The sequence below is a fragment of the Pseudopipra pipra genome, chromosome 13, assembly GCF_036250125.1.
Source record: "Pseudopipra pipra isolate bDixPip1 chromosome 13, bDixPip1.hap1, whole genome shotgun sequence".
NCBI lineage: Eukaryota > Metazoa > Chordata > Aves > Passeriformes > Pipridae > Pseudopipra > Pseudopipra pipra.
In genome coordinates, this window is record NC_087561.1 from 4,401,340 (window position 1) to 4,426,968 (window position 25,629).

Here is a 25,629-nt window from a genome sequence, read left to right on the forward strand (position 1 = left end):
GCAAAGGATCAATCTGTTTGCTTTGATTTTCTTTTCCAGAAATAAAAATAAGCAAGGAAAGAAAATCTGCATTAATTTATCCCTCTAATAGGGTCCTATGGGTGGCTTTTTTTGGTTTACTGTTTTTATTTTTCACATGGGCAGTCTAGCAGCAGAAATGTTACATACATTAGGCTGTTTAGAACAACAGTCATAGCCATTCCACTTAGCCAGGTATTAGCACACTATTGACATATTAGACCAATTTAATTCACTTTTTTTCTTCAACCATTTACGTTTCATCTCAGAGGTCCAATAAAATGGGATTTTGAACTATCTGTGCTGAGCACAATCAAAGGGCCAGTAATCCAATAATTTGATTTTCTTGCTGAAGAGAACAGAAGAGAGGGAAAGCCATCTTTCCCTTGCTCCAGCAAGTGAGCTGCAGGCCTGCAATAGGCTTTAAGCTTCCTGTGTAAAACATACCCTAAGGGCAACAGAAGGCCACTTAAATACAGCTTGGAGGGCATAAGTGGAACATGGCTGTGGCATGTTGGCTTTCTGCCCAGGACTAAATTCCAACCATTAGCATCAAACACTCATCCTGAAGCTCTCAAACTGAAATTAAATGCCATCTATCAAATGAATAAACAATAATAAATTAAAGAAGCAGAAGTAAATTAAAAAAAAAATAAATTGCAGTAATTTTTACTGTGGATCATCTCTTCTGGATTGCTGTTCTGGACTGCACCCCTCAGATTATCTTTCAGCCTATTTTTTCACTACTGGATTTTTGCACACGCAAAACAGCCCTCGAAACACAAATTGAATTTATTCATAGCCTATGTTACTTGTTACTGAAAATATAGTCTTAAATAGTGCTTGCTTTTCCCGTGCAAATAATTTTGTTACTTCTGCTAGTCATAGGTTGAGTCTAAATGACTTGTATCTAAACAAGAATACAGACAACAACAATTAAGCATGCAAAAATGTACCTTTAGATGCCTCAGGTGGAGCTGCACATTTTGGTTTAGGCTGTCAAGGAAAATTTCAGCAGGCTTCAGAATTTGGAGAGCTGTGAATTTAAAATGAATTAGTCCTTTAAAAGTGCTCAAAGGAAAAGCAAGCTGTATTCTGGCATAGATTCTAAAAGGGAGATTTTTAGTAAGCAGAATTTAATTACCTAACAAATTTTGCCACAAAGTCCTGGCTAAACCTTCAATTTTTGTGAAGAAGAAAAAAGAAAACACCAACAACCAATTCAGGGAAACTATTATGCTTTATCTGAATCACAGCTATTATAGCAATAAATTCAGCCTTGTGCTGCGATGGGACAGTATTAAAAAGGAGAGCAAAGGGAAATATCTCACTTAATATTAGTCTCATTTCCCAAAACAAGTTGACTCTTCCCAGGAACTTCTCCCCAAAACTTCCTCAGGGTATGAAATAATTGGCTATTAACCAGTGTGTTCTTGACCCAAAGAATGGAGCAGAAAACATGCAAGACTTGTCTGGATTACAAGGAGAAATAAAAGAGGAAAGTAGAGTAAATACATACTGACTGAGCCCATGGTTCTCTGCATTTTGCTAGTTGGAACTCAGAGGGTTTTACCTGCATTTGTACCAGGGGAAAAGACCTGAGAAAAAGAGCAGGCAGAAAAGGGGGAAGGGAAAACAGAATGGCACCACCTTTTTCCTTTTCAGATTTATTTTTGCCCTGCCTGCTTGCCCTGCAATCAGTGTGGGGCTGTGAAAAAGAAAGACTGTCACATCCACAGCATCATATTGCCAGCGTAGAGGGCATCTTGTCTCAACCCAGGGCAAAAGAGAAGTTACAGAAAAAGTGTCCGCAAACTAAGGAAAAAAAAAAAAAAGACAAACACTTATCACAAATCCTGTGAAAAGTCTTCTCAACAAGTGATAGTTTCTTTTTTATCCTCTCGTAAATGTGATCACCTGTGACCTCCCAAAACCCCGAGGGCTGCCCCAGCACCCCGAGCAGCCACGGGAGGAAAGGCTGAGGATGTCGGCACACAGAGGCAGTTCCCATGCCCTGCAACGGTGAAAACAAGTTGTTAATATGCAGCAGGCAGTGCTGAGGGCTGAGCCTGCTGCTAATGAGCGCTGTGCAGAGGGCTCAGGTCACAGTTTTGCTGAATTCTGTGCACTTGGTACACCTGTGAAACGCCACACCAACAGGCAGCTGGGCTCACACAAGTGCAGGGCAGCGTAACCAGGGTGCTGGGGCAGGTGTGTGAGCCACGGGTGAGATGTCTGCCCCTCGATGTCGAGTGGTTCATTGGAGCTGGAAAATGCTGTGCGAGTAAAGAAATCCTTCTGGGGCTAGTTGACCTCCCCTGCACCTGCCTGCTGTGGGAACAGGGTGCAAAGTCTAAATGCTGACTCACAGTGGTTCATAATGGTCCCCAGTGTCTGGGGGGACTACAGGGGACAAACAGAAGGCAGTAAAGGTGCTGGGATGGGCTATGAGCTTGCTGGCACCACAGACACGTGATGCACTAGCTTGGTAGGATCAGGAGGGGGGTGGTCAGCTGCCATGGAAGGCTGCTATGGATGGATCCAGCTCTTCAGGAAGGACAGGCCAGGACATCAAGGAGGTAGAGCTGCCCTTCATGTGAGAGAGCAACTGGGACACCTGGAGCTGTCTGTGCCTTGGGACAGGTGACAAGACAGCTGGCAGCATATGGGTCAGGACCAGAGGGCAGCCCATGCTGGGTGACATTATGGTGGGTGTCTGCTACAGGCCATCTGATAAGGAAGAAGTAGATGAGGCAAATTACTGGAAGCAGTCTCATGCTCAAAGGCCATCAAGGATCAGAGCACTGAAGGAACACTGAGTGCTGCTAATGAAGTAGCAGAACACACACACCCCAATACACTCCTGGTAGATCCTAGCTTGGCTCCATCTGCCTTAAACAGTGCTTTTCATCCTCTGCATAAACATTCAGCTGCTGGTCAGAGGATGGTGAGTTCTACCTGTACAGCACAGACCTCCTCAGCAGTCCCCATGTTTCCTCACTGTCTTACACCCCACCAGAATGTTCTGCAGCAGAAAGAAAGGTTCTGTCCTCTCCAGCCTTACCCTGCTGATAGCTGTTTGATGCCCTGGAAGCGTAACACATGTAAACACGATGTGCTGGCTGCAAATTTTGAGAACACATCTCTTTCCACATGGGTAAAAAGGAGGTTGTTTGTGCAGGAAGTGTGTGTATGTAGACCTGCTTTAAAAAAAGCTCCCCCACATTTCCAGGTTAGATTTCACTCTATTTCAAAAGCCTTCTCCTGCCATATATCCCAAAGTGTCTGAATAGAACGAAAGGCGATTGGAAAAACTTTACAGATTTCAGTAAAATGAAAAATTACTGTAACAGGTGTTCCAGCAGTTTACATAATGCCTGAGTTCTCACCTTTATTGAGGCCCTTCAGGATAGAGGTAAGTGGTACTCAGCTGTAAGACAATAAATTTCCATTGGTGATGAAAGACAAGGCTGAAGCTTAATGGGAAAGAATAGTATCTCCAACACAGTGCTTCCTCATTCTTACATCTGTGTGGCAGGAATTTCTCTGTCTTTGTTGCAGTCAGAGTCCCCTATATCACAGACTTATGGCAGTGGGAGCCAGTTTTGCCTCAGTTTTACATACTCATATAGTGGTAGAAAGATCAGACAGCAAACAGAAAGTCCTGTGGTATATTCTAGAAATGTGGGACCATTCCTAGAGAATCTGAGGGAGGATTTTTAATATATTTTAATATTGGGAGGAGTCTATAACTTCAAACACAAATTAGGACCCTTAATATTCTTTAAACTCCATGGTAAACTCTTCAGATTCAGTGAGTGCCTCGGGATCTTGCCTCGCTACATTCTTATGCACACCTCCATGATATCAGTGCTTTGGTTATTGCACATTTCAGTAACTTTAAATACATGATGAATTCTCTCATGCTGCAAATTTATCTTCATTGAGCTATCTTTTGATCTTGGGCATTAACTCTGATCAGTACTAAGGCAGAGACAGTCTATCCAATTAGCAGGCGACAGCCTCAGAAGCTCAGGACAGAGCACCTCTGTTGCACTGCCTTCCAGGAGGTTTGACCTCAACAAACATTAGATGAACCTGGCCATGGTATTTGTCTGCCTACATCAGCTCCTCTGCTCAGACAGCACTTTGCCTGTGAGCAAAGTAATATACTACTTTCAGGAGGTGCCAAAAAAGGATGTCTTTGGGTCCCTAACTTGCTAAGCTCTGTTAATACAGCTTTGTTCTGACGCTAAGCAATTACATAAAGCATCTTGACTTGCTCTGTATAAAAGCAACTTATCATCAGATGCTCCCTTGTATGGAATCCAAACAACTTGTTTTCTAACATCAGCAAAACCAAGTCTATCTTTCAAAGGAGATTGGTTTTGTGCTCTCTGTAGGCTGTTTAGAGACTGATGGCATCAAGGAATCTCTGTTTCACACAACAGTTACAATTGGGGCAGTGACCATCTTGTTCTGTGTTTTCCATTATCCAGAGCAAGGGGCTTCTGAGCCATAGTCAAGGTTCCTTGGCACTGCACAGATACCAGCAGTAGTACTGGGTTCAGTGTCAAATAAGCCTGGACTTTGTTTTGCCAGCAGTTTCAAAGCCACAGGGGGAATCCATGACACAGCTTCCATTAGACAACACTAGTTAATTGTGAACCCCTTCACCTCCCTGCTTTGTACCTCCAGTTAATCTGTTTGTATCTGCGTATATCAACTGATGCCTGTTTGATTTTACATTGCAAAACCCCAATGCCATGAAAGCAAGAATGCCAAGACTTGAGAATGTGCTGTAAGCCAGATGAAATCAGTCACTTTCCAGATGTTCCTGGATGCCTGAGGATGTGTGAAATGGGGCTGTGTTGAAGAACTCTTCCATGACAGCAGGTGTGAAATGCCTAAGTGTGAATGAAACACAGCCAGAATGGAAAAGTAAAACTCCAAGATCTAGTAATGGTCCCAATAATTTCTGAAGCTAAGCCTGACTGACTGTGTGACTGTATTCCTTCAGCACCTCAAGCAGGTCATTAGCGCTGAAACCAATGTGTGATCATATAAACAGACCACTAGAACACCAAGAGAAACGCAGGGACAGGTGTTCTTACAGTAGCTCCTGCTTGCTTGCCTTGGCCCAGTTGGGAATCACCACACTGGCTTCAGGGGTCTGCAACAGGAGAGTGCATGGGTCTTAATCATAGCAGAAGACTGGCTCACACTGCCTCTAGGGACAGAGGGGCAGAGCTACAGAAGTGTTGGTATCTCTTGCTTTTCAATAACCAATATACAGAAAAAAGAGAACAAGCTGGGGCTGCCCTTCTGCCATAAGCTGCAGAGAGCCTCAATCCACTCCAAGAAACAAAGCAAACTGCACATGCACTCGTTCATAAACACCATGAGATATCACCTCACCTCAGCATCATACCAGGACAATTAGTTTCAGCACTGTTTTACATGGTCGTGGCTTCCAGTTCCCCAAACCACACTCTAAAAATTCAGTTTACCCCATTTTTCTTTTGCATTCCCGCAGCAGTCCCTCCTCCGTGCTTCTTCCACTTTGAATACTTTTTTTTATTTGTAACATGACTGATTAGAAGTCTATCTTGTCAGTCTCTGTCCAGTCTTGCTTTTTCTAGGCCTTTTACATTCAGTACAACAGATCTAAAACCTAGAGCTGAGATCACAAGAACAGAAAAAAGGATCAAGAAGAAAATCCTCCAATCCATTGAGAATATCACTCTTTCATGACTGAAGTCTGTTGTACAGCAACAGTAAAGTCACAGAAAAATGCTTTAATCTAACATGGAGCAAGGAACACCATCAGAATGAGAAAAGCCATATTATCACTGCTGAAATTACAGTGCCTTTCTTGAACTTGCTCAAACCACCACCTGCCTGGATTATTGCTAAGGGTTAAGGGAGCTGATGTAGGGGAAAGGGCTGGAGGTGAATGTAACACAAGGAAACCTGGAATGGGGAGGAGGACTAAAAATACAACTTTACTCCTCTGCAAAATCAATTCAACTAAAATTGAGTAAAAGAACAAGATGATGTCTCCCTCCTACAACACATTCCATTCTTCATGTATATTGACACCGAAGGGTAAGCATGATAAATAGCTCTATTTTCAGCCACACAAAGAAGAAAGTTATAAGACTGACTCCAACCAACAGTTTTCTCCTACCTCAAACCTTTCATGGTCTTCCACAAGGAGACTGTCTTTGCTGGAACTCTTAGGTTTTGAGAGCCCTCTTTAGGGGCACAGAAGTGATTTTTCTGCTGGCACATGAACAGGTCACTTAACTATTGTTACCATAACAATACAAGAAGCATGTTTTCATGCAGCCAAAGACAATCTTCCAGAGAGAGTTGAAAAGGAGAATATTTACCTTTCTGAATCAATAGTAGGGTCAACAGCAGCTGCATAACAGGAACCTGAAAAAAAGAACTGGTTGCTTAAACTTCCACCCCCACCAAAGAGTTTTTGAATGGTCATGTCCTAAACTATTCCTTCCTTCATTTTCCAAAGATAATGTATCCAACTGAAAAAAAAACATAAATTCCATTTAGTACCTAAGTCTGAATAATGTTAGCACTCAGTTAAATAAAAATAAAGATTAGCTCATATTAATATAGAGTAAGTTCTGATGCCTAAATTTTAACACAATGTGCCAGCACTATGCTTATTTTTGTCTAAAATGAGAATTAGAATCTGTCTATCAAAAAGGTTTTTAATAAACTCAAAAGTACATGATATTTTTCCTATGAAGAGAAAAGTGGTCATCACCAGCAGAGATGAAAGTAATTAAAAAGATTCTTAAAAATAGGGGGAAAAAATACAGAAAACAAATTCAGTTAATTCTTCTTTTCAGGATCTAATTAACCTTCAAAACTGAGTCTCCAGCCTTTCCCATGTGTTTCAATGCAACGGAGATTGTCCCTTGCTACAAACTGTAGGTCTGATTTAATGGAGCTTTGGTTGAGGATAAAGACAGAAAAGTCAGTCTGTGGTACCCTCTCTTCACACTGAAAAGTGTCCAATTCCAAAGGCGAATGCACTCAGCTCAGTCATCCCAATTAAAGTGTCAGCTGCTATTCAGCATAAGCAAAGATAGCACAAAGAATTCAAAAGAATTGGCCATTGCAGCATACTTACAAAGGCAGCACAGCAATTGGTGTTGGTCAGGGACAGCAAGGGAAAACACATGTTATTTAAACAAACAGATGTCCATACTTACATGTATATATTTACCCATACAGAGCTCACACACACACACATGTATATTACAAAACAAAATTATAAAAAGAAAAAGAGTAAAAATCCTTTGCTCTCTTTAGGTCATCCTCTTGAATCTTTGTATGAAAGTAAGTGGAACTACAGCTGAGGCTGTAATATCTGGATATTGCAATGGGATCTTCTTGCTGCAAGTAAAAAGTGCTAAAAATAAATAAATTTTCAATGATCTTTTTTTTTTCACGAGTGTCTACAACAACTCATCTAGTATGCACAGCACACTTATACCCTGGTCTTACACTGATGTCAGCCTGCCCAAATCCCTCATGGCTCTGGAGGAATTCCTGTGCTGAGATGAGGATCCATCCTGATGCCGACCGGGTCATACCCTGCAGTGGTGCCTGGCACAGATCTGCTGACATCTCTGGAGGTTCTGCATCAGTGCTCATGGCACTCTGCTACATTCAGGTCAAATCACCTGAAATGCTCCAGCTTCCCTGTTTCCCAAATGCCTACCAGTTACTATATTTTTTTATCAGAAAGAGTGGAAGTGACAGAGAGAGTTCCCTGCCAAAGGTTATCTCCAAGCTCATCGTGTGTGTCCTTCTGCTGCCACATCCAATAAATTATTGACACCGTCTGTTCCAGGCAGGCTTTCCTGGGACTGGTTTTGTGGGGCCAGCATGAATTTCTGCAGGCTCCTGCAATAGGGAGGACAAGCTGGGCTGGTACCACAGCTCTGTGTGGACACGGCCAGCCTTCAAATGCTTGTGAAATGATCTTCCAAAGTTCAGCTTTCAGCTGCTACTGTTGTTTCCAAGAACAAAAGAGACACAGGCAATTGGGCTCTGCTCAGCAAGAACAAAGCTCACCCAGAGCATTGGGCATCTCCCCAAAGTCCTCTCTACTGGCTTGAAACATCCCAGAGAAAGGTCAGGGGTGTACTGCTCCTCTCAGACTCTCAGAAGAGCACCTATATTGGTGCTGGGACCACTGAAGGGACCACCCCAGGGGATTTGGGCTAGGTGGATGTTCTGGCTCACACAGAAGGAGCTTCAGCCACTTCTGATGACCCCACAGGGATCAAAATTACAGGGGAGGCTGCTGTGTAGTGAGGTGGTAATTTCTGGCTCCTCTTAATAGAGAGCAAATTCACTTCCAAAAGTTTAACACAAGGCATTCATAAAGTCCTTCTTAAGCCCTTGAAGATCCACCTCAATTTCCTGTGCAATAGATGGTGTGGGTTTACAATAAATAGGAATAAAATGCTACACGGCCCATGCTCTTGTAACTGGCACAGTGATGGACTGTGCATCCTTTTAAATATTTGTGAAGTCAGATGACCCAGGCAAGCAGCAACAGGATGACACCCCAGAGCATAATTATTTTATAGCTTCTATTTATTTTTTGGAATATCAAAATATATGACAATCACTAAAGCAGATTGATTAAACTCCAAGCATATACACACCATGATAGAGAAATTGTTTTGCTGTCATTCTTAGGAAGCATCTATTTGAAAAGTACATGGCAATATCAAAGAGCTCTCTATTGATTAAACTTTGAAAATAAAATTGCGCCACTTATCATATGCTGTTTGCAAAAATGCCAATCATTATAATACTCACAGAAGCATATACTGCATCTTCCCCCTGAACTCGTTAAATTTATTACTGAAACTCTATTGTGAGCTGCCTACATATGGAAAAAATATCATTCAGATAACACATTAACATTTATAACCAGTATTTAAAGCTGTGCACGGTGCCATCGCAAATGATGAGGGTCTTGTCAGCATTTCCAGTATAAGACACATTTCAGGGAATAGAGGGAGGGAGGGAGTGGCAACAACTATTTTAAATTACATCAACAAGAAGCCTGACATCCAAGTTGTCAATCTAATTATACCTATCTTTCAGAGATAGGTGCATCTTCCATGTCCACGTTCACTTTAAAGAATTCTCAATACATCGTTGTAAACTACCTGGCAAGGGCTGTCATTCTGCTTGTGCATACAGCATCCCACACAATTATAATTCTAGATCTAAACATTCATATTACAAAAGCTCTCAAGGTATGGAACAAAAATTATACGACCCCCTTCTCACAGCTATGCTTGCACTCTACTGAAGAAGGAAAAGAGATAAGCAAAGCAGCTAACAATACAACAATGAGGCTGGTCCATGACTCATGTTATCAGATGTTCCTGCAGTGTCAAAATACCAATAATACTGAGTACAAATTTTAATATCAGAAAGGGTAAAAAATAACAACTAAAAATCTGGTTTTGCAGGGAGAAATTTGTAGGTGCAATGCACCTGCCTCAAGCCCAGTTCTTCTACAGGTACAGAGTAAGCTGTGGTTTGCAAAATGAGACCTGTGTAGCTGTTGATGTCAAAGTATTCTGCTAAAAGACAATATATTTAAGATATTTGTATTATTAAAAATATAATTCTCAAAAGTAAAAAAGTAGTTGTCATAAGGGAAGAAGGGCTTTAGAAAGATATAACATCTCTAAAAAGGAAGGTACTGAAATACTTATATGTGACATGATCTGGACCATCAGTCAGTTCATAAGGAAATAGCCATAAAGGAATGATCTCCTCCCTATTTAATTCCAAGTGCATCAGTAGCACCAGCTAGAAATAATAAAGCCAAACACTTCTATCTGCAAAAGGAACAATATTTCTAGTCAGAAATCTCAAATGCTAACCAGTGCAGTGGTTGCAAAGCAAAAACACAGGAGCAAATGTGTGCTCAAATGGGTTTTCCAGGTTCCAAGCCAGAGCTGATTACCAAGGCTGACTGAGCTGTCCTCTTCTCCTCCCAGCTTTACTTGCTGCTCAGTCACAAAGTGGACATAAAAATCTCCTGCTGTGCAAAGGCTTTTATTGCTTTACAGGGAGCAGACTGACAGAGGGTAAAAGAAGAGGCCATGTAAAGGACGGGCAGTTATTCAAAAATTATATGCTTTGGAATGGAAAGAAATGCCACAAGTGTTAAGGAATGCATTAAGACACTTCATATTGAGGTCAAATATTCATGCCCTCTTGCCATAGCTGTTCCACCTCACATGGAATCTCGTGGACTAGAAAGACACCACACAAGGAACAAGATCCCCCTGTGTAGCAGTCAGGCACACACTTATCCTCTGAGTACTCACCAGGTTCAGGTGTTCCCTGGGCTACCCTGGCATATAGGCTAGAAGGGAGATAACTAAATATCTTCAGCATCCTAGACCACAGTGACAACAATATAAAAGAGAAGTCATACTAGATGCTCAGGATCTGTGTGTGTTTCTGTGTAACTCCCTGGAGTAGAAGTCAGCTGGAATCCTGGCCCCATGAAGTCAAAGGGAGATTAGTCAGTGGCTGAAGTCTAGGTCAGGATTTTATGTATGTTTGTATTGTGCTTTGTGCAATAACAACTCAGGGAGCTACTTGAGATGCCAAATAAATTCTAAGGTTTCTGTGGAGTTTGAAATACTTTATTCTAGGTGATTCTCCCCAACATATTAATGCAAGCATCATTCTCATAAGTTCTAATTGTCTCATCAATTTCTTTTCATGCCACTTGGAGTCGTACATCACGCTTCAAAGTCAGCATCTGTACTACCAACCTCCACAAAGAGAAATATTATAGGGTATTTTTCAGGTAAATGATTACTGCTCAGAGACAGCAAAGTTTCTGGCTAGAGTGATGTGGAAAAGACTGCAGGAGAGCAGGAAATATTTTTCTTTAGACAAAAAATGAAGTCTTTAATTGTCAGAGACTTGACTTTTCTATTCTTGGAAAAACAAAACAGAAACTATTTCTTCCTAAAAGCTAATCACTGTGGGGTTTTTTGTGTTTTGTTTGTTTGGTTGGTTGGTTTTGGTTTTTTGGGTTTTTTCCCTGATTTATTATACCCCCATTTCAGAGGTAAGCTGGTTGCTTTTTCAGTGTAATCTCTTCTTTCCTAGTGACTCAAGGTGGCTTCTTGGCCTGCACTGTGCTGAGTGAGTAGCCATAAACTGGGAATGTTGGAGAGACAGCCTTGATGCTGTGGGAACACTGCTCAGCAGTAGCCAAAACACTGGTGTGTCATCAAACCCCTTTAGGTGCAAATACCCAGCACAGCACTAGAAGGGCTGCACTGGGGAAAATGAATTCCATCTTAGCCAGACTCAATGCAACGAGGCCAGGCTGAAACCTTTCAGCTGGTTGGAGCAATTCTCAGTCACTTACTTCCACTGAAGAAGTGGGAAAATAAAACCTCTAGTAGCACCAGCTTTCATCAGTCCTGGTTCAAAATTTTTGTGAAGGGAGGGGACCTTGACTCACAGCCAGACATGCACACACACCATCAAATTCCTGTTAGAAACCTGTTAGAAACACAAAAATCAATGACAACCCAACATTTTTCTTCAGTCAGCGACTGTTCATAACTATCTCATGGAATGAACTTAGTGGAAAGATCTTTTGTGAACACAAGGATTCGTAAAAAGTGCTGTGTTTTTTTCTACTCATCTCATTTTTTTTCTGGAGCAAAACCCGAGCTATGTGACCTCTGTGCAGAATGACAACTCAATGACACGGCTCTCACTCTGCATGTGGAATATGAAACGCTCACCGTGAACTGCTCAAAAATAATCCTCAGGCCATGATTATTCATAGAAATTATTTGGTGAGTAATTTCAATTAAATAAATTCAAGGAATCAAGAAAAATAGGCTAAACTAATAGAATGCATTATTTATGATGAATAATTCATTTGAAGGAACTTTCTCCCACTGTTGCAGAAAGCCAGCTCAAGGCATAGGGCACTGAAGTCTCACTTAAGCCCTGTTTTGAGGTCTTAATTGGGGGCTTTCATGATGAATCACTCTAGGCTGGCCTTCTGCCCAGGACTGAATTTCACCCATTGCTCCTGCTCCTCACATATTGCTGGATATGTCATTAGCACAGTGGGATTTGTGTTCTTTCAACATGACTGCCATAAAAATAATGATATGGAGAGATTTCATTATGTTTCTTTTACTACTAATAAATAAAAGGAAGAAACCTCTCACATCAACTCACCAGACTTTCAAAAGTGAATATTCATCATACCCATACATCAACTGCATTATGCAAATATGAGCCCCACGTCCATTGAAGTAAAGCAAGAAGACCCAATAATTTAAACAAGACTCTCTGAATCACTAAAAACACTTGTGTGCACTTGTGCTTGCATGATGGGACATTTCCAGTTAAAAACATTCACAGGATGTAACACATAGATTATGACTCTGAGGAAATCTGAAAAATTGCACTTATAAATGGTAGTGGTAGATATTACTCTAGACATTCAGGCATTTGGAATGCAATAAATGATAAATCCATTGTTGTTTTAAAGGGAGAAAAAAACCCAAACCAAAAATCCAGGCTTTTTTTTGGTCCTTATGCTCAGAAATGCCAGCACAGAATATCTATCATCAGAAAGATTCATCTCGTTGTTCCTATCAGAGAAAAAGACCTATTGACACGATGAAACAAAGCACTTCCAAAAATATTTAAACCACTCAGTAAAACATAAGTGCAGGCTTTGAAGTTAAACATTTGTTCAGGGATCTGATCCAAATCCCACTGAAATCAGTAGGAGTCCTTCCATTGACACCAAAGGGCTTTGGATCAGACATACTACTTTGCTGAATAGGATGAAGACATCCATAAATATCAACTGTCTTGTAGTACTTTGCTGGGTCCTGTGATAAAAGGTGTGAGTGTACAAGGGGAATGGAGATTTATTTTTCTATATAAGAAAGAAAAAAAATTAGGCTAAATCTAAAATAATGTTCAGTCTTAATTACATAGTCATGAGTCTGTCAGTGTCCCCAAAACACAGGTTACCTGGAGTGCTTTCTGACACACAGCTTCTCTATCATATTTCCTGCTGAAACCAATATTACTGCTATTATAACACACAAAATTCTCTTCTTTAGACAGTTAGGATTAATGATACAAAGCACCAGAAATTGATAGTTCTACTGCTGTGGTTCGTACCACCAGTGTAGAATCACACTGTGCTGTTACAAAACAGATTATCCCAGATATACTGAAACAAATTATGATAAAGTCTCTTTGCAAAAAATTATGTTGCAGTGAGCTAATGGGTCTCAAAACTGCTTCCTAGGAGGAAGCAGAAACTGATGGAAGAGTTAGAAAGCCTGTTGATTTTAAGTCATAGTTCATTAAATTTTTTTAGTTATACAGTAGGTAATCATGATGTGTCAGTAAACAGTATTCTGAAGTAGGCCAGTTCTCCATATGCTTAAATGGTTGGGAGAAATGAAGCTAAAAAATTCATCTGGAAAACAAAGAAATTTGTTACAGTTGATGGCAAAGGCAATTACTGATTGCCAGCAAAAGGCAACTCAGCAGGCACCACATACTCTGGAGTGTCTCTGTGCCCACAGACTGGCTCATCCACCAGCTCCCCTTCCACACAGACTTCACCACAAACATGTCCCTCCTCTGGCTCTCTCGGGCACACGTTGCTCCAGTTTGCTGTTGCTGGGCAGGGGTGAGCAGGGATGGAGCCAGGGCCATGGTGGGCAGAGCCTGCCAGCTCCTCCCTCCCTGTCCTGTGTGCTCACACTCCTTCACTCACCCCCTGCTCACCCCTTGCCCAAAGAAAGTGAAAGCCAGAGACTCCTCTTTCATCCTGTCCTTTACAGCACACTTCCCAGTGCTGCTGGATGAGATAAAACCTTGGATTACAAGTAACAATTATTTTGCATACTGCTCACTGCTAAATCTGGAAACCGTTTATTACCTTAACAATTACTTTTAAGTGAGGCTTAAAAATATCCCACTTTACAGTAAAGGAAAGATCCCAGAAATGTACATAGTTATGGAGGGAGAATGTCTCCAGCTCCAAATAGGCACATATACACAGAGGCATACAGAGAAAGCAAGAACACAGGGTACTTTTTGAAGAGCAGTGATGATTGTCTCAGAACCCTAAAACCTGACAGAGAGGAGGCACCTCACATGCAGTTCCTACAGAAGAAGGAACACATTAGATCATTATATACCTAAATTTACAAATTCCCATTATTTTACTACATCAATCATGATGTTTTGTTCACAGAAATAAACATTGGCATCTATTTATGCTATATGAATAAACTCTTCTTTACTTGTTAGCAGCATCCAGGCTATGTTAATAGTTTCTAATGATCAATAAAATTAAATCCTTCCCTCCATCAAATTCACAAAGTTTTTTGCTTCCTTTCTTGTTGTCTTCTTTTCTTAATTCCCTGAGACTTCGTGGATATATTTGTTCCTTCTTCATTTATATACAGAGAAACAAAACCAGATAAACTGATAGATAAAGATATGTAAGCAGTGTTTAGCATCCACCTGCAAACACAATGTGGAGAAAGAAAATTATCCCCACACTTCCAGACTTTTTCTGTTTCTTGATATTTACTCTCCCAGAAGGACAACAGCATGATGTGCACTAGGCAGGAAGGGTAATGATCTGTGCCAAATTTTATGTGCTTGTGCTTCGTGCCATGGTCTGGCTTTTTTTTTTTCCCTTGCCAGCAGACCAATAAAGTTGTGACTTCAGGACCATGCAAGAGCCAAGAGCTGCTCGGCGTCTGTAGCAGCACAGGACTAACAGACTACTTGAAGTGGGATAAGGCTGGTATCAGGCAAGTATTCAGTTCATACTTGCTCTGCAACAGTCTGGAAGTGTCCCATGGGAATCAGGTATGGGATAATTAAGGGCTCTTAAACCAGCAGACAAGGATATTACAAGGATAAACATTTCAAACTGAAGGTAGATAGATGCAGAGTTGTAGAGGAAGCACAATTTTTTACACGTGGGAGATGAAACCTATTGGAACAATTTACCAAACATTATGGCAGATTTTCACCATAGGGAATTACTAAAATATGCAGGGATATGTTATTGGGTTTCAGTTTTTTGTTTTTCTCTTCCTTCTTCCTGTGAGTATGATCTAGTTTAATTTCAATTTAGCTGATGGCCTAGGTTATGCAAGACCCAAAAGCCACAATGGTTCTATTAAGCCTCATAATCTGTGAGTCTGTACTCAGTCTTCATAACTGCATAGAAAGGGGAATGAGGGAATGCAGCAAAGTGTTTGGTAAAAAGGAAACCTTCACAATGCTTATAAATCAGGCATAACAGAGTTTCCCCAAACCCTCATGGGCTGCTGTATCAACCTGCCTCCTGGTCTTCTGTTCCTGGAAGCTCCCAGATATTCACAGCCTGAAAACATTCCTGCATTCAACATGCAAAATAAAAAGGCAGTAAAACAGGTGGAGGAACAAAGCTGTTCCTTTATACTCTGTTTTTAATTGAAGGGATTATAAAACACTTCAGGCATGCTGAGAAATCATGACTTTGTTCCTAAATAAAAAGCTGTAGCTATTATTTTTTTTTAAACCCTTGTTCCTCCTCCTACAACAGTGGTTATTATATGCATGCATTTGCAGTGTAATAGAATCAGTATCATCTCTGTGTCTTATTACTGTTGCAATCCCCTAACATGCTGTTCCTTCCATCCCACATGAATCTGGTAATTACTGCTGAGCCATGCCATGCGTACACTTTCCCTTCCAAGGCAGCATCAGCAGTTACCACAAACACATTTCCTACGTACTAGTAAATACCAGCAAGTGGGATAGTACATGTTGCCTCATAAGCCAATTCCAGGGCATGATCCTTGCTCTCCAGAAAGCTGCACGTGACTGAAGACTCATGGACATGAAACGAATGTACACCGTGAGATGAGGGGAAAATGCACTGGACTTACTTCTGCCTTCATTTTTGCTGTGTGTTGGAGTGAGCCCTGTGAGTGCTGGCAACACTGTGCAGGGCTGCTCAGGCAGGTTACAGGAACGTGTGTGTGCCTCTGTGCATGTGTCAGTGTGGGCAGGTGTGTGTGAACATGTTACTTTCAGAAAGAGATAAAACAAAAAAAATCAACCTAGGTCTACTTTTACCTCCTCTTTTTAGGCTCATGCCCCCAGCCTGTGTCAGAAAAAGCTGAAAACAGGATTTGCTACATCCTGTAACTAGTCCAATTTTGCTCCCCAAACACCATATCCTACTGTTTAAAGCTGAAAACAAGCAAAAAATCTCACAGAATAATAATCTGGCTGCTGGTGTATTAGTGTTGTAAAACCACAGATCTGCCACAAACATCTTTCCTGATCTTAGCAATTTGTGCTCCTGAATTCAGCTGGATAAAGAGAGTTAGAATGGAGCAGCTCTGAGCGCATTTCAGAATCCCAATCCTGTTGAAATTCACGCAGCACCACAGCAAAAGCATGCTCCAATGTGGGATGCTCCTGCTCTTTCCACAAGCTCTCCAAATTTTAGATAGGAAAACTGCAACTGCTCCAATCCCAAATGCAAACTCCAACACTATTCCTGCCCAGGAGCATTGCAAAGGCATCTGTGCTGGCTGCTGCAGGATGTTACCTTTTCCAATCTCAAGAAGAGAGATAAGAACAGACAGCACATTTCTGCTGCTCCTAAAATGTAGGCTCTGATACGTAATGGCTAAAGAACACCACGAGATGACAGTGCCACTTTTGCCAAGTCCAACACTCTTTTGGCAGTAAACCTTTACATTCTGAAGACTAAGTAAAGTGCATATAGTTCCCGATAGGAATCTGTCAATAACGCACCCTGCCATATTAGAGCTTTAAAAATTCATTGTGGAGTGTCTTTTGCTTTTTTTCCCCAGTGTGAACCCAAAGTTTTACCTTTCAGATAGAGATCAAGAGCAGCCAGCCTTTCCCATCAGATCTGTGCCCGGGGCATGGGGCTTAAGCAAAGTCCCAATAACCCACATCCACCATTCTGTTCTTTATAAAGGAAGCCAAATGCTACACCACAATATTGCAATGGGGCAGTGAGACTAGTCCAGCCAGTGGGAATGATGGCGTTAGATGTGCTCTTGGCTGCTCAGCACTCGGGGGAGCATTCCAGAGAGTGTAGGGATTCAGGCATGAGACTGCCGTTGCCTGCCAGCCCGGCTTGGTGGTGAAAGGTGTTGAACTTCCCTGAACGTGTAGAAAACACCAACGCGCTGGGCAGAGCTCGGCACGGCAGTTTGGGAAGGGGGCTGCTGCAGCCGGAGCGGGGGATCGATGCTGATGCCAGATCGGGGATTTGCAGCACCGCTGCTGCGAAAGCCAGATTGTGCGTGTGTGGGGTGTGCGCGTGTGTGATGTGCGGGGTGTGCGTGTGTCTGTGCGGGGTGTGCGTGTGCCTGTGTGGGATACGCGTGTGTGCGGTGAATGTGTGTGCGGGGCGGGCGCGCTCGCCGGCTGGCTTGTGCCGAAGAAGCTGCTTGACTTGCTCTCTGTTTTTGAGGGCACGGATTTAGGGACCCGGGGCTAAAAAATTCTCCGGACCCAGGTAAATCCGCTCGTTACCTTATTCCCCTTCCCGGCTCCGAGTGCCCGCGCTGTCCTGCAGGTGCTGTCAGAGCGCTCCCGCGATGCGCAGCCGAGCCGGGAGCGGAGCCGGCTGCGAGAGCCGCGAAGGGAGGGGGGGGACGGGGACAGAGGATGGAGGGGGGGTGGGCTGGGAAAAACGTGTCCCCCCCGCCCCCGGCTGACGTCAGCGCGGCTCCGCGCGGGGCACCCGCAAAAGCGCCGCGCCCGCCGCGCCCCGCGCAGAACCCGCGCTGAGCCCGCGCTCCCGCAGCGGCGCCGCCGCCGCCTCGGCCCCCGCCCGGCCCAACTTCCCGCCGGGACGGGACGGGACTGGACGGGACCGGACGGGAACGGCGGCGCCCCGCTGGGCTCCTCCTGAGGCGCTGTGCGGGCGATGCCTCTCGCCGCCGGGCTCCTGGCTCCCGGGGCGCGGCGGCTCTCGGCGGCGGCCCCTGCCCCCGCTGCCCGCTCGGGCGCCCCGAGAGCAGGTACGAGCGCGGGGGGCGCGGGCCGGGGTCTCCCTGCGGCGGGGAGCGGCTTAGGGAGGGTTTGCCGGCGTTTGTTCTCCCAGCCCCAGTTTAAGATGCTGGCGGTGACCGGGAGCAGGGCAGCCGGGATCGGGACGGGCAGCGGGAACGGGATCGCGGTGCCAGCGGGAGGCGGCGGAGAGGTCGGGCGGGGAGCGCAGCGCCGGGACCCCGGTTTTCGGGGAGCTCCCCGACGGGGCTTCCCCCATAGTAGCTCCGCAGGCGCTTTCCGAGAGCAGAAGGAAGGGAGGAGGAGGGGGGATTCCAGAGGACTTTGCAAGTCGCTGCCTTGCAGCTCTCCTTCCAGCACCCTGTCAACCTTCCGACCTGCTTCGCCCTCCCCGAGCTGCCTCTGCCTCCCCCTCCCGGAGCTGCCTCTGATCTCGGCCGTTTTCACTGGGGATTTCTTCTTTCTCTCCTTACCTGTCTCAAAAGGTTTGACTGTAGGTACCAAAGCGGGGATCGACGGCGCATAAAGATGCTGAAGGGTGTTTGGTTGCTCAGTTTGTTAACAGTGGCTGGGATCTCGCGGACAGAGAGTCGCAAACCTGCCAAAGACATTTGCAGCAAGAGCCGCTGCCCTTGTGAGGAGAAGGAGAACGTGCTGAACATTAATTGTGAAAACAAAGGATTTACAACCGTCAGCCTCCTCCTGCCGCCACCATCCAAGATCTACCAGCTGTTTCTCAATGGGAACGCACTGACCCGCCTGTTCCCCAATGAGTTTGTCAACTACTCCAATGCCGTGACCCTCCACTTGGGCAACAACGACATGCAGGAGATCCGCACAGGGGCCTTCAGCGGCCTTCGCACCCTCAAGAGGCTGCACCTCAATAACAACAAGCTGGAAGTGCTGAAGGAAGACACGTTCCTGGGCTTGGAGAGCCTGGAGTACCTGCAGGCTGATTACAATTACATCAGTGCCATTGAAGCGGGGGCATTCAGCAAGCTAAACAAGCTCAAGGTGCTGATTCTCAATGACAACCTCCTGCTGTCCCTGCCCAGCAATGTCTTCCGCTTTGTGCTCCTCACTCACCTGGACCTGCGGGGGAACCGGCTGAAGATGATGCCTTTTGCTGGTGTGCTGGAGCACATTGGAGGCATCATGGAAATCCAGCTGGAGGAAAACCCCTGGAACTGCACCTGCGACTTGCTGCCACTCAAGGCCTGGCTAGACACCATCACCGTGTTTGTGGGCGAAATAGTCTGCGAAACCCCCTTCAGGCTTCATGGAAAAGATGTGACCCAGCTCACCAGGCAAGATCTCTGCCCCAGGAAAAGCTCCAGCGATTCGAACCAGAGGGAAAAACATCCTGTCCTCTCAGACCCACACATCTCCAGGCTATCGCCCACAGCCAACTCTGCCATGAATCCCACCAGAGCCCCAAAAGCCAGCCGGCCACCCAAAACCAGGAACCGCCCCACCCCCCGTGTCTCTGTGTCAAAGGACAGACAAATATTCGGACCTATCATGGTTTACCAGACAAAGTCTCCAGTGCCCATCACCTGCCCGGCTGGCTGCATCTGTACGTCACAGAGCTCAGACAATGGTTTAAATGTCAACTGCCAAGAGAAAAAGATAAGTAACATCTCCGATCTCCACCCCAGGCCAACCAGTCCAAAGAAACTTTACCTTACCAGTAACTATCTGCAAGTCATTTATAGAACCGATCTCACAGAGTACAGCTCTCTGGATTTGCTACATCTAGGAAATAACAGAATTGCAGTGATACAAGAAGGTGCCTTTACAAACCTCACAAGTTTACGTAGACTTTATCTTAATGGCAACTACCTTGAGATCCTGTACCGGTCTATGTTCGAAGGGCTGCACAGCCTGCAATATCTCTACCTAGAGTACAATGTCATTAAGGAGATCCTGCCACGCACATTTGATGCTCTGAGTAATCTTCATCTGTTGTTTCTCAACAACAACCTGCTCAGATCTTTGCCTGACAACGTCTTTGGCGGCACTTCCCTCACCAGACTCAACCTTAGAAACAATCATTTCTCACACCTGCCTGTGAGAGGAGTCTTGGACCAGCTCTCAGCTCTAATTCAGATAGACCTCCAGGAGAACCCTTGGGACTGCACGTGTGACATCCTGGGGCTGAGGAACTGGATAGAGAAAGTCACTGACCAGAACAACCAGCAGTCAAATCCCCCCGTAGTTATCAATGAAGTCATATGTGAGTCTCCCACCAAGCACTCTGGAGAACATCTGAAATTCCTGAGCAAAGAAGCCATCTGCCCAGAGAACCCCAACCTGTCAGATTCTTCTCTCCTCTCCATGAACCAGAACACAGATATACCCCATCTCCTCGGTGTCTCACCCAGCTCCTACCCAGAATTACATACTGAAGTTCCACTGTCTGTCTTAATTTTAGGATTGCTGGTTGTGTTTATTTTATCAGTTTGTTTTGGGGCAGGCCTGTTTGTCTTCGTCCTTAAGCGCCGGAAGGGGGTGCAAAGCATGCCCAGCAGCGCCAACAACGTAGATATAAGTTCCTTTCAGCTCCAGTATGGGTCTTACAACACTGAGACCCACGACAAAACTGAAGGACACGTTTATAACTACATTCCCCCTCCCGTTGGACAGATGTGCCAAAACCCAATTTACATGCAAAAGGAAGGGGATCCAGTTGCTTATTACAGGAATCTCCATGAGTTTAGCTATAGCAGTCTTGACCACAAAAAGGAAGACCCCACCAGTCTTGCATTTACCATCAGTGCAGCTGAATTGCTGGAAAAGCAATCCTCACCGAGGGAACCAGAGCTTCTGTATCAAAATATTGCAGAAAGGGTCAAGGAACTGCCCGCTGGAGGATTAGTTCATTATAACTTTTGTACCTTACCCAAAAGGCAGTTTGCCCCTTCATATGAATCGAGACGCCAAAACCAGGACAGGATAAATAAAACTGTTTTATATGGAACTCCCAGGAAATATTTTGCAGAACAGTCTAAACCCGAGCATCCTTTACTCCAAGGAAAGCTACAAACAGAACCAGACTACCTCGAAGTTCTGGAAAAACAAACTGCAATCAGTCAGCTGTGAGGGGGGAGGTGGGAGACAAAGGAAATTTTTTAAATGAGCTCAGCATCACATTTCATTGAGTCTGAACTCAGTGCTGATATCATCTGTCGCATTCCCAACATTTCCACTTTTTTAAATCAGAGAGGGAGAGAGAGAGAAAAGGAACCCTTGCAGCATAGCAGGGATATGGTGTTGCTTTTGCAACGTTCTCTTTAAGTTATTTCTCTCTCCTTTTGACCCTTCTGTAGGAACTGTCACTTAAAATGTACCTTTCTGTAATAGATCTTGCATAATTCTTTTTGATTTTGAAGGAAATGAGGAAGGGGGTCTTTGGGTTTTTTGTTGTTTTTCTTTTCTTTTAATTTCAAAGTGGAAACTTAATGTATTATGTAGAAGATCTCCAAAGATCTTTTTTCCTGGACTATGACTTTCTTTTGTAAATAATAATATACGGTACTGCTATTTCAATTACCAACTATAGCCACTGGGCGTCACTTTTTTGTGTTAAAGTGCCTTTGCACTTTAAGTACATTATTACTTAATTGTTGCTCTTAGCTTTGATAAATTGAACCTATTTTAATGTGTTGTATTTTTGAAATTAAAAAAAAAAATTGTAAAATAGATCTATATGTCAGCTGCATTAAATCAGAAGGTTTGATTTATAGGAAAGCTGCCCTTCCTTAAATGACTCTAGTTCTAGGACCTTACAAACTCAAATGTAAATTATTGGGATATTTTTTCCTTCTAGGTTTGTTTAGAGTGATTCACTGAAACCAATTGAGAGGATTTAGCAATGGACTAGAGGTTATCAAGCGCCTCAGCTGGGAATAACAGCTCATTAATAAAAGATGTTTAACACAATGTCATAGTGAACTGAACAATTAATGTCCTTCTTAATACATTGCATTGCAGTTCTAACACAGTAATGTTCAGTGGTTTAAGATTATTTTCATACTTAACAGAACATTACTCATAATATTTTATGCATTAAATTAGGTATTTTTATACATTTTGTGACAGAGTTTATATTTGTAACTTTTTGGACTGAAATTAATATGTCCTCTTCCTACCAGATACATATTTTTTTTCATAAGCAGGGACACCAGCAGGGGTCATCCCACACCTCATTAAATTTATTAACATACAGGCAAATGAACCAATGTCAAAGGTAAAATTTGAACCTGCGTCTCTGGATTCCTCCAAATCAAGATAGCCAAAATCAGTATGTACATCACACTAACTTTCAGTAGTCTGAATTATGTCTAGTTTTCAGTCTCTAAAGCAAAAGTAATACTGCAATAATTCTAATCTGCTAGAGAAAACTACCATTAAGTTCATGATCTTAAATTTTGCAAAATGTTTTAAGTTAACCGAATTCCATTCTCAGCATTGGTTTTCTTAAGCCCATCAGTGAACAAATGCCATGAGTCTTCTCCTTTCCCATTAACTCAGGCCTGTTTTGCTTCAAGCTTTATGTTATCACCTCCAATTTACATTTCCTTCCTGGAGAATATTGAAACCATTTTTATTAACAAGTACACAGTCAAACTTTATTAAGGCTTATTAGCTTCTAAATAATTTTTAGATGCAAACATGATTGTGCGATTTAAACAAACAGCCCTTATTTACAACAAAAACAGTTTTGTTTTGTCTATTCTAAATCCTTATGCAACTGGGATGGTGATCTGCATATAAAGTAGGCCAGGCTTTTCAATTCCTTATTAAAGCAATTGATGGAGTCTGAAAGAAGCACACTGTTTCCTTTTCATAAATAGGTTACTGCACATAATAATCCTTTATTATCATGCGGAGATTGAAGTGGCCTCTGCTGACTGATTTTTAGAGCTTTACTATAGTTAATAACACAGTATCTACAACTCAGAGAAATTTTCAGCAATAGCATTTAAGCTATAAATAACTACAATCAATGTTGTTCTAATCAGGACTTTGCCAAAAGGAAGTTGCTTTATATTTAAGAGCTGAAGAGGCTTTGCATGTGTATTGCCAGATATCTGAGTCATTCAGCAAACTGTCTTCTAATGATTTATGTGACATTTGGGTACATTAATATGCTAACATGTCAATTCTTTATGTTTAGAGTCCATAGCATCTATGGCTGTTCATTAGATCAGGTTTAAAGCTGAAGTGCTACAACGAGCTACTGAAGAATCAGTCTCCAAAATGGTCTCACTTCAAGAAGGAGGCGAAATGGTGTCATTTTAGTTGAACTTGGAACATTTGACTGGAATAGCATCCGTCTTTGAGCAAGGTACTTGCTTGAAAGCTTCCAGTACTGACTGTCTTATTATGGCTCCTTTCCCTGGGCAATTAAAAGCATTTATTACTGAAACACTAAGAAAAGTATAAGTATTATTTTAAAGTAATTAACTCTTTCCAGGTATGATTTTAGTATTCTCTGCAAAACAAGTACCATGTTACCTCTGGCAGCAGCTAGGGTACTATTATTTATTATTCTCCAGTGAACCAGAAGCAATTACAGGTTTTTTTACTCAGAAAAATGCAAATTTTTCCAACAGAAATGTTTTTAATTTTCTTGTGTTTGCAAACAACAGAGATGGGGAACTGATTCTTGTAGTAACTTTATATTGTTTGTTTTTACTACTGCAGCGTCAGACAACTTTCACGTTTGCCTTGGTAGCACAGCCATACTTTACAGAGGTTGCTATTGCTTTACATTTCCTTAGCTTTCCATGTGGACTTTATTTAAGGACCAGGTTTTATTTTGCATCACCAGTACCAGCTTAAAAATCATTATTGCTGTAGATCTTTTAGGTTTGTTTTTGTACCCTTCAGCTGACATCTATTAAGCAATTCTTTTCATAGAGTGTCCAGGTGAGAGAGAAGATTTTTTTTCAGTTACACTTAAAGAGATTTGTTTAACAGGGAAAATGTGTCAACAGCTGCTGAATAGAAGGTCTCCACATTCCTTCAGCTGTGCAGCCCTGGAATCTACTGCTTGTTAGGGGGAGAGCTGCTTGCCTGAGTAGTGGCTTTATAATGAGTCTGAAAAAAATTTCTTTCATAGTTTGAAAAGTTGGACTGTGAAATTATGTAACCAGGTTAGCAAAGTATTTTTTTCCCCCTCGGGAAAATGGGATACGAATAGTTTTCTTTCTTCATAAGTTTTCTTTTGTGAAAGTGGACATAATGACCTTTACAGAAACAGTAACTGTGCAGACTAAAGCACTGTTGAAGCTATGCAGTTATCTCCAGTGAAAATAGGGGAAGTGCACTTCCAAAGCATAAATACGTTTGTTAAGGCACCTTTCTAGGTAAGCATTAAGTTTAGCAACATACTTCCTCTTTTCTCCCCACAAAACAAATGCCACTTTTTGCAGAAGTGTCTGTACTTTGTCTCTGGGTGCTCACATCTGCTGCAGAGCCACTCCAAATGCCCACTGGTAGTCCTTGTTTCTGCAGTTTCTGTCTCCCATCAGACTCCATCATTTTTGAGCTCCAGCATTTGCTCAGTTCCTACCTCACCTCTATTAATTGCTTCCCAAGCCCTCACCATGTAATGCCCCAGCTTTTCCACTTGTACCTGTCCCCTAAGCACTCCTTTCCTTCCCTAGCAAGTTCTGCAGGGCCTATTTCAGCCTTGAGCTGCTGTCCCTGCTCCACTGAGAGGCCAGTCCTCACCTCCTGTTCTGACACTGCTGAGTAGCCCAATGTGAAATGAGACACCTGATCCCAGTGGTATTCCAGGTCTGCATAACTGACCCCTCTTCCACTCATTGGGCAGAGAGGAGAAGCCTAAGATCCCACAGCATTTCCATGCAGGATTGCCTGGGTGCCAACCCTGGCCATGCCAGCAGCTTTTCTGAGCGAGAACAAGCGGATGAGCTCTCTGAAACTACTGACATCACATCACACTTTGCTGTAATTTTGGCGAGTTCTCTTCAGCATGAGCTAATCTTGCCAAAATTAGCCACGAAAATTTTAAACTCAAACTGGTTGTGTAGCATCTCTGGAGTAAATAGCAAAAACCAGGCCATTCAAAGGTGATTGATTCCCCCTCAAAAATATATTGCATGGATTGGGCTACAGATACGCCTGTTTTTTTCCAGGAACTGTAGAGAGGATAGATGATGAGCACTGATAATACTAATTCCCACACAGCTGTGGTCAGCCCAGCCTGATAATTTTCTAGCACACCCACATGCAATATATATGCTCTGCTGAGTATCTGCCCCTCTCTACCTCAAGACATTTCCATTCTGTCCATGAAAAATATTCCCTGTGGAGTTTATAGCCTGCTTCGGTCAAATGCACTGGCTTTTTATAACACCTTCTTGTGCTGGTAGAGAATTATATGATAGGCCTTAGTTTTGGGTTTTTTTCATCAGT

The 25,629-nt window shown here is 43.0% G+C and overlaps 1 protein-coding gene and 1 long non-coding RNA gene across 4 annotated transcripts in view; one reads left to right on the forward strand and one right to left on the reverse strand.

The window, feature by feature from the left end:
• LOC135421362 (uncharacterized) overlaps positions 1-25,629 on the reverse strand; it is a 154,282-nt gene that overhangs the window by 53,359 nt on the left and 75,294 nt on the right. The window contains exons 2-4 of one of the 2 annotated variants that reach the window (XR_010433974.1): positions 6,209-6,566; positions 1,863-5,698; positions 975-1,054 (exon numbers count right to left, since the gene is read on the reverse strand). This is a non-coding gene — a long non-coding RNA (uncharacterized LOC135421362). Of the gene's footprint in view, positions 1-974; positions 1,055-1,862; positions 5,699-6,208; positions 11,270-25,629 lie in introns of those variants that run through there. The other variant, XR_010433973.1, reaches the window with a different exon arrangement.
• Positions 17,427-22,122, forward strand: SLITRK2 (SLIT and NTRK like family member 2). 2 transcript variants are annotated; one of them, XM_064669739.1, is made up of 2 exons: positions 17,427-17,683; positions 18,666-22,122. In XM_064669739.1, exon 2 carries the CDS (start codon positions 18,709-18,711, stop codon positions 21,280-21,282), a length of 2,574 nt encoding a protein of 857 aa, XP_064525809.1. In that variant the 5' UTR covers positions 17,427-17,683; positions 18,666-18,708; the 3' UTR covers positions 21,283-22,122. The 2 variants fall into 2 exon arrangements, with proteins under 2 accessions (XP_064525809.1, XP_064525810.1); XM_064669740.1 differs by lacking the exon at positions 17,427-17,683 and adding an exon at positions 17,967-18,191.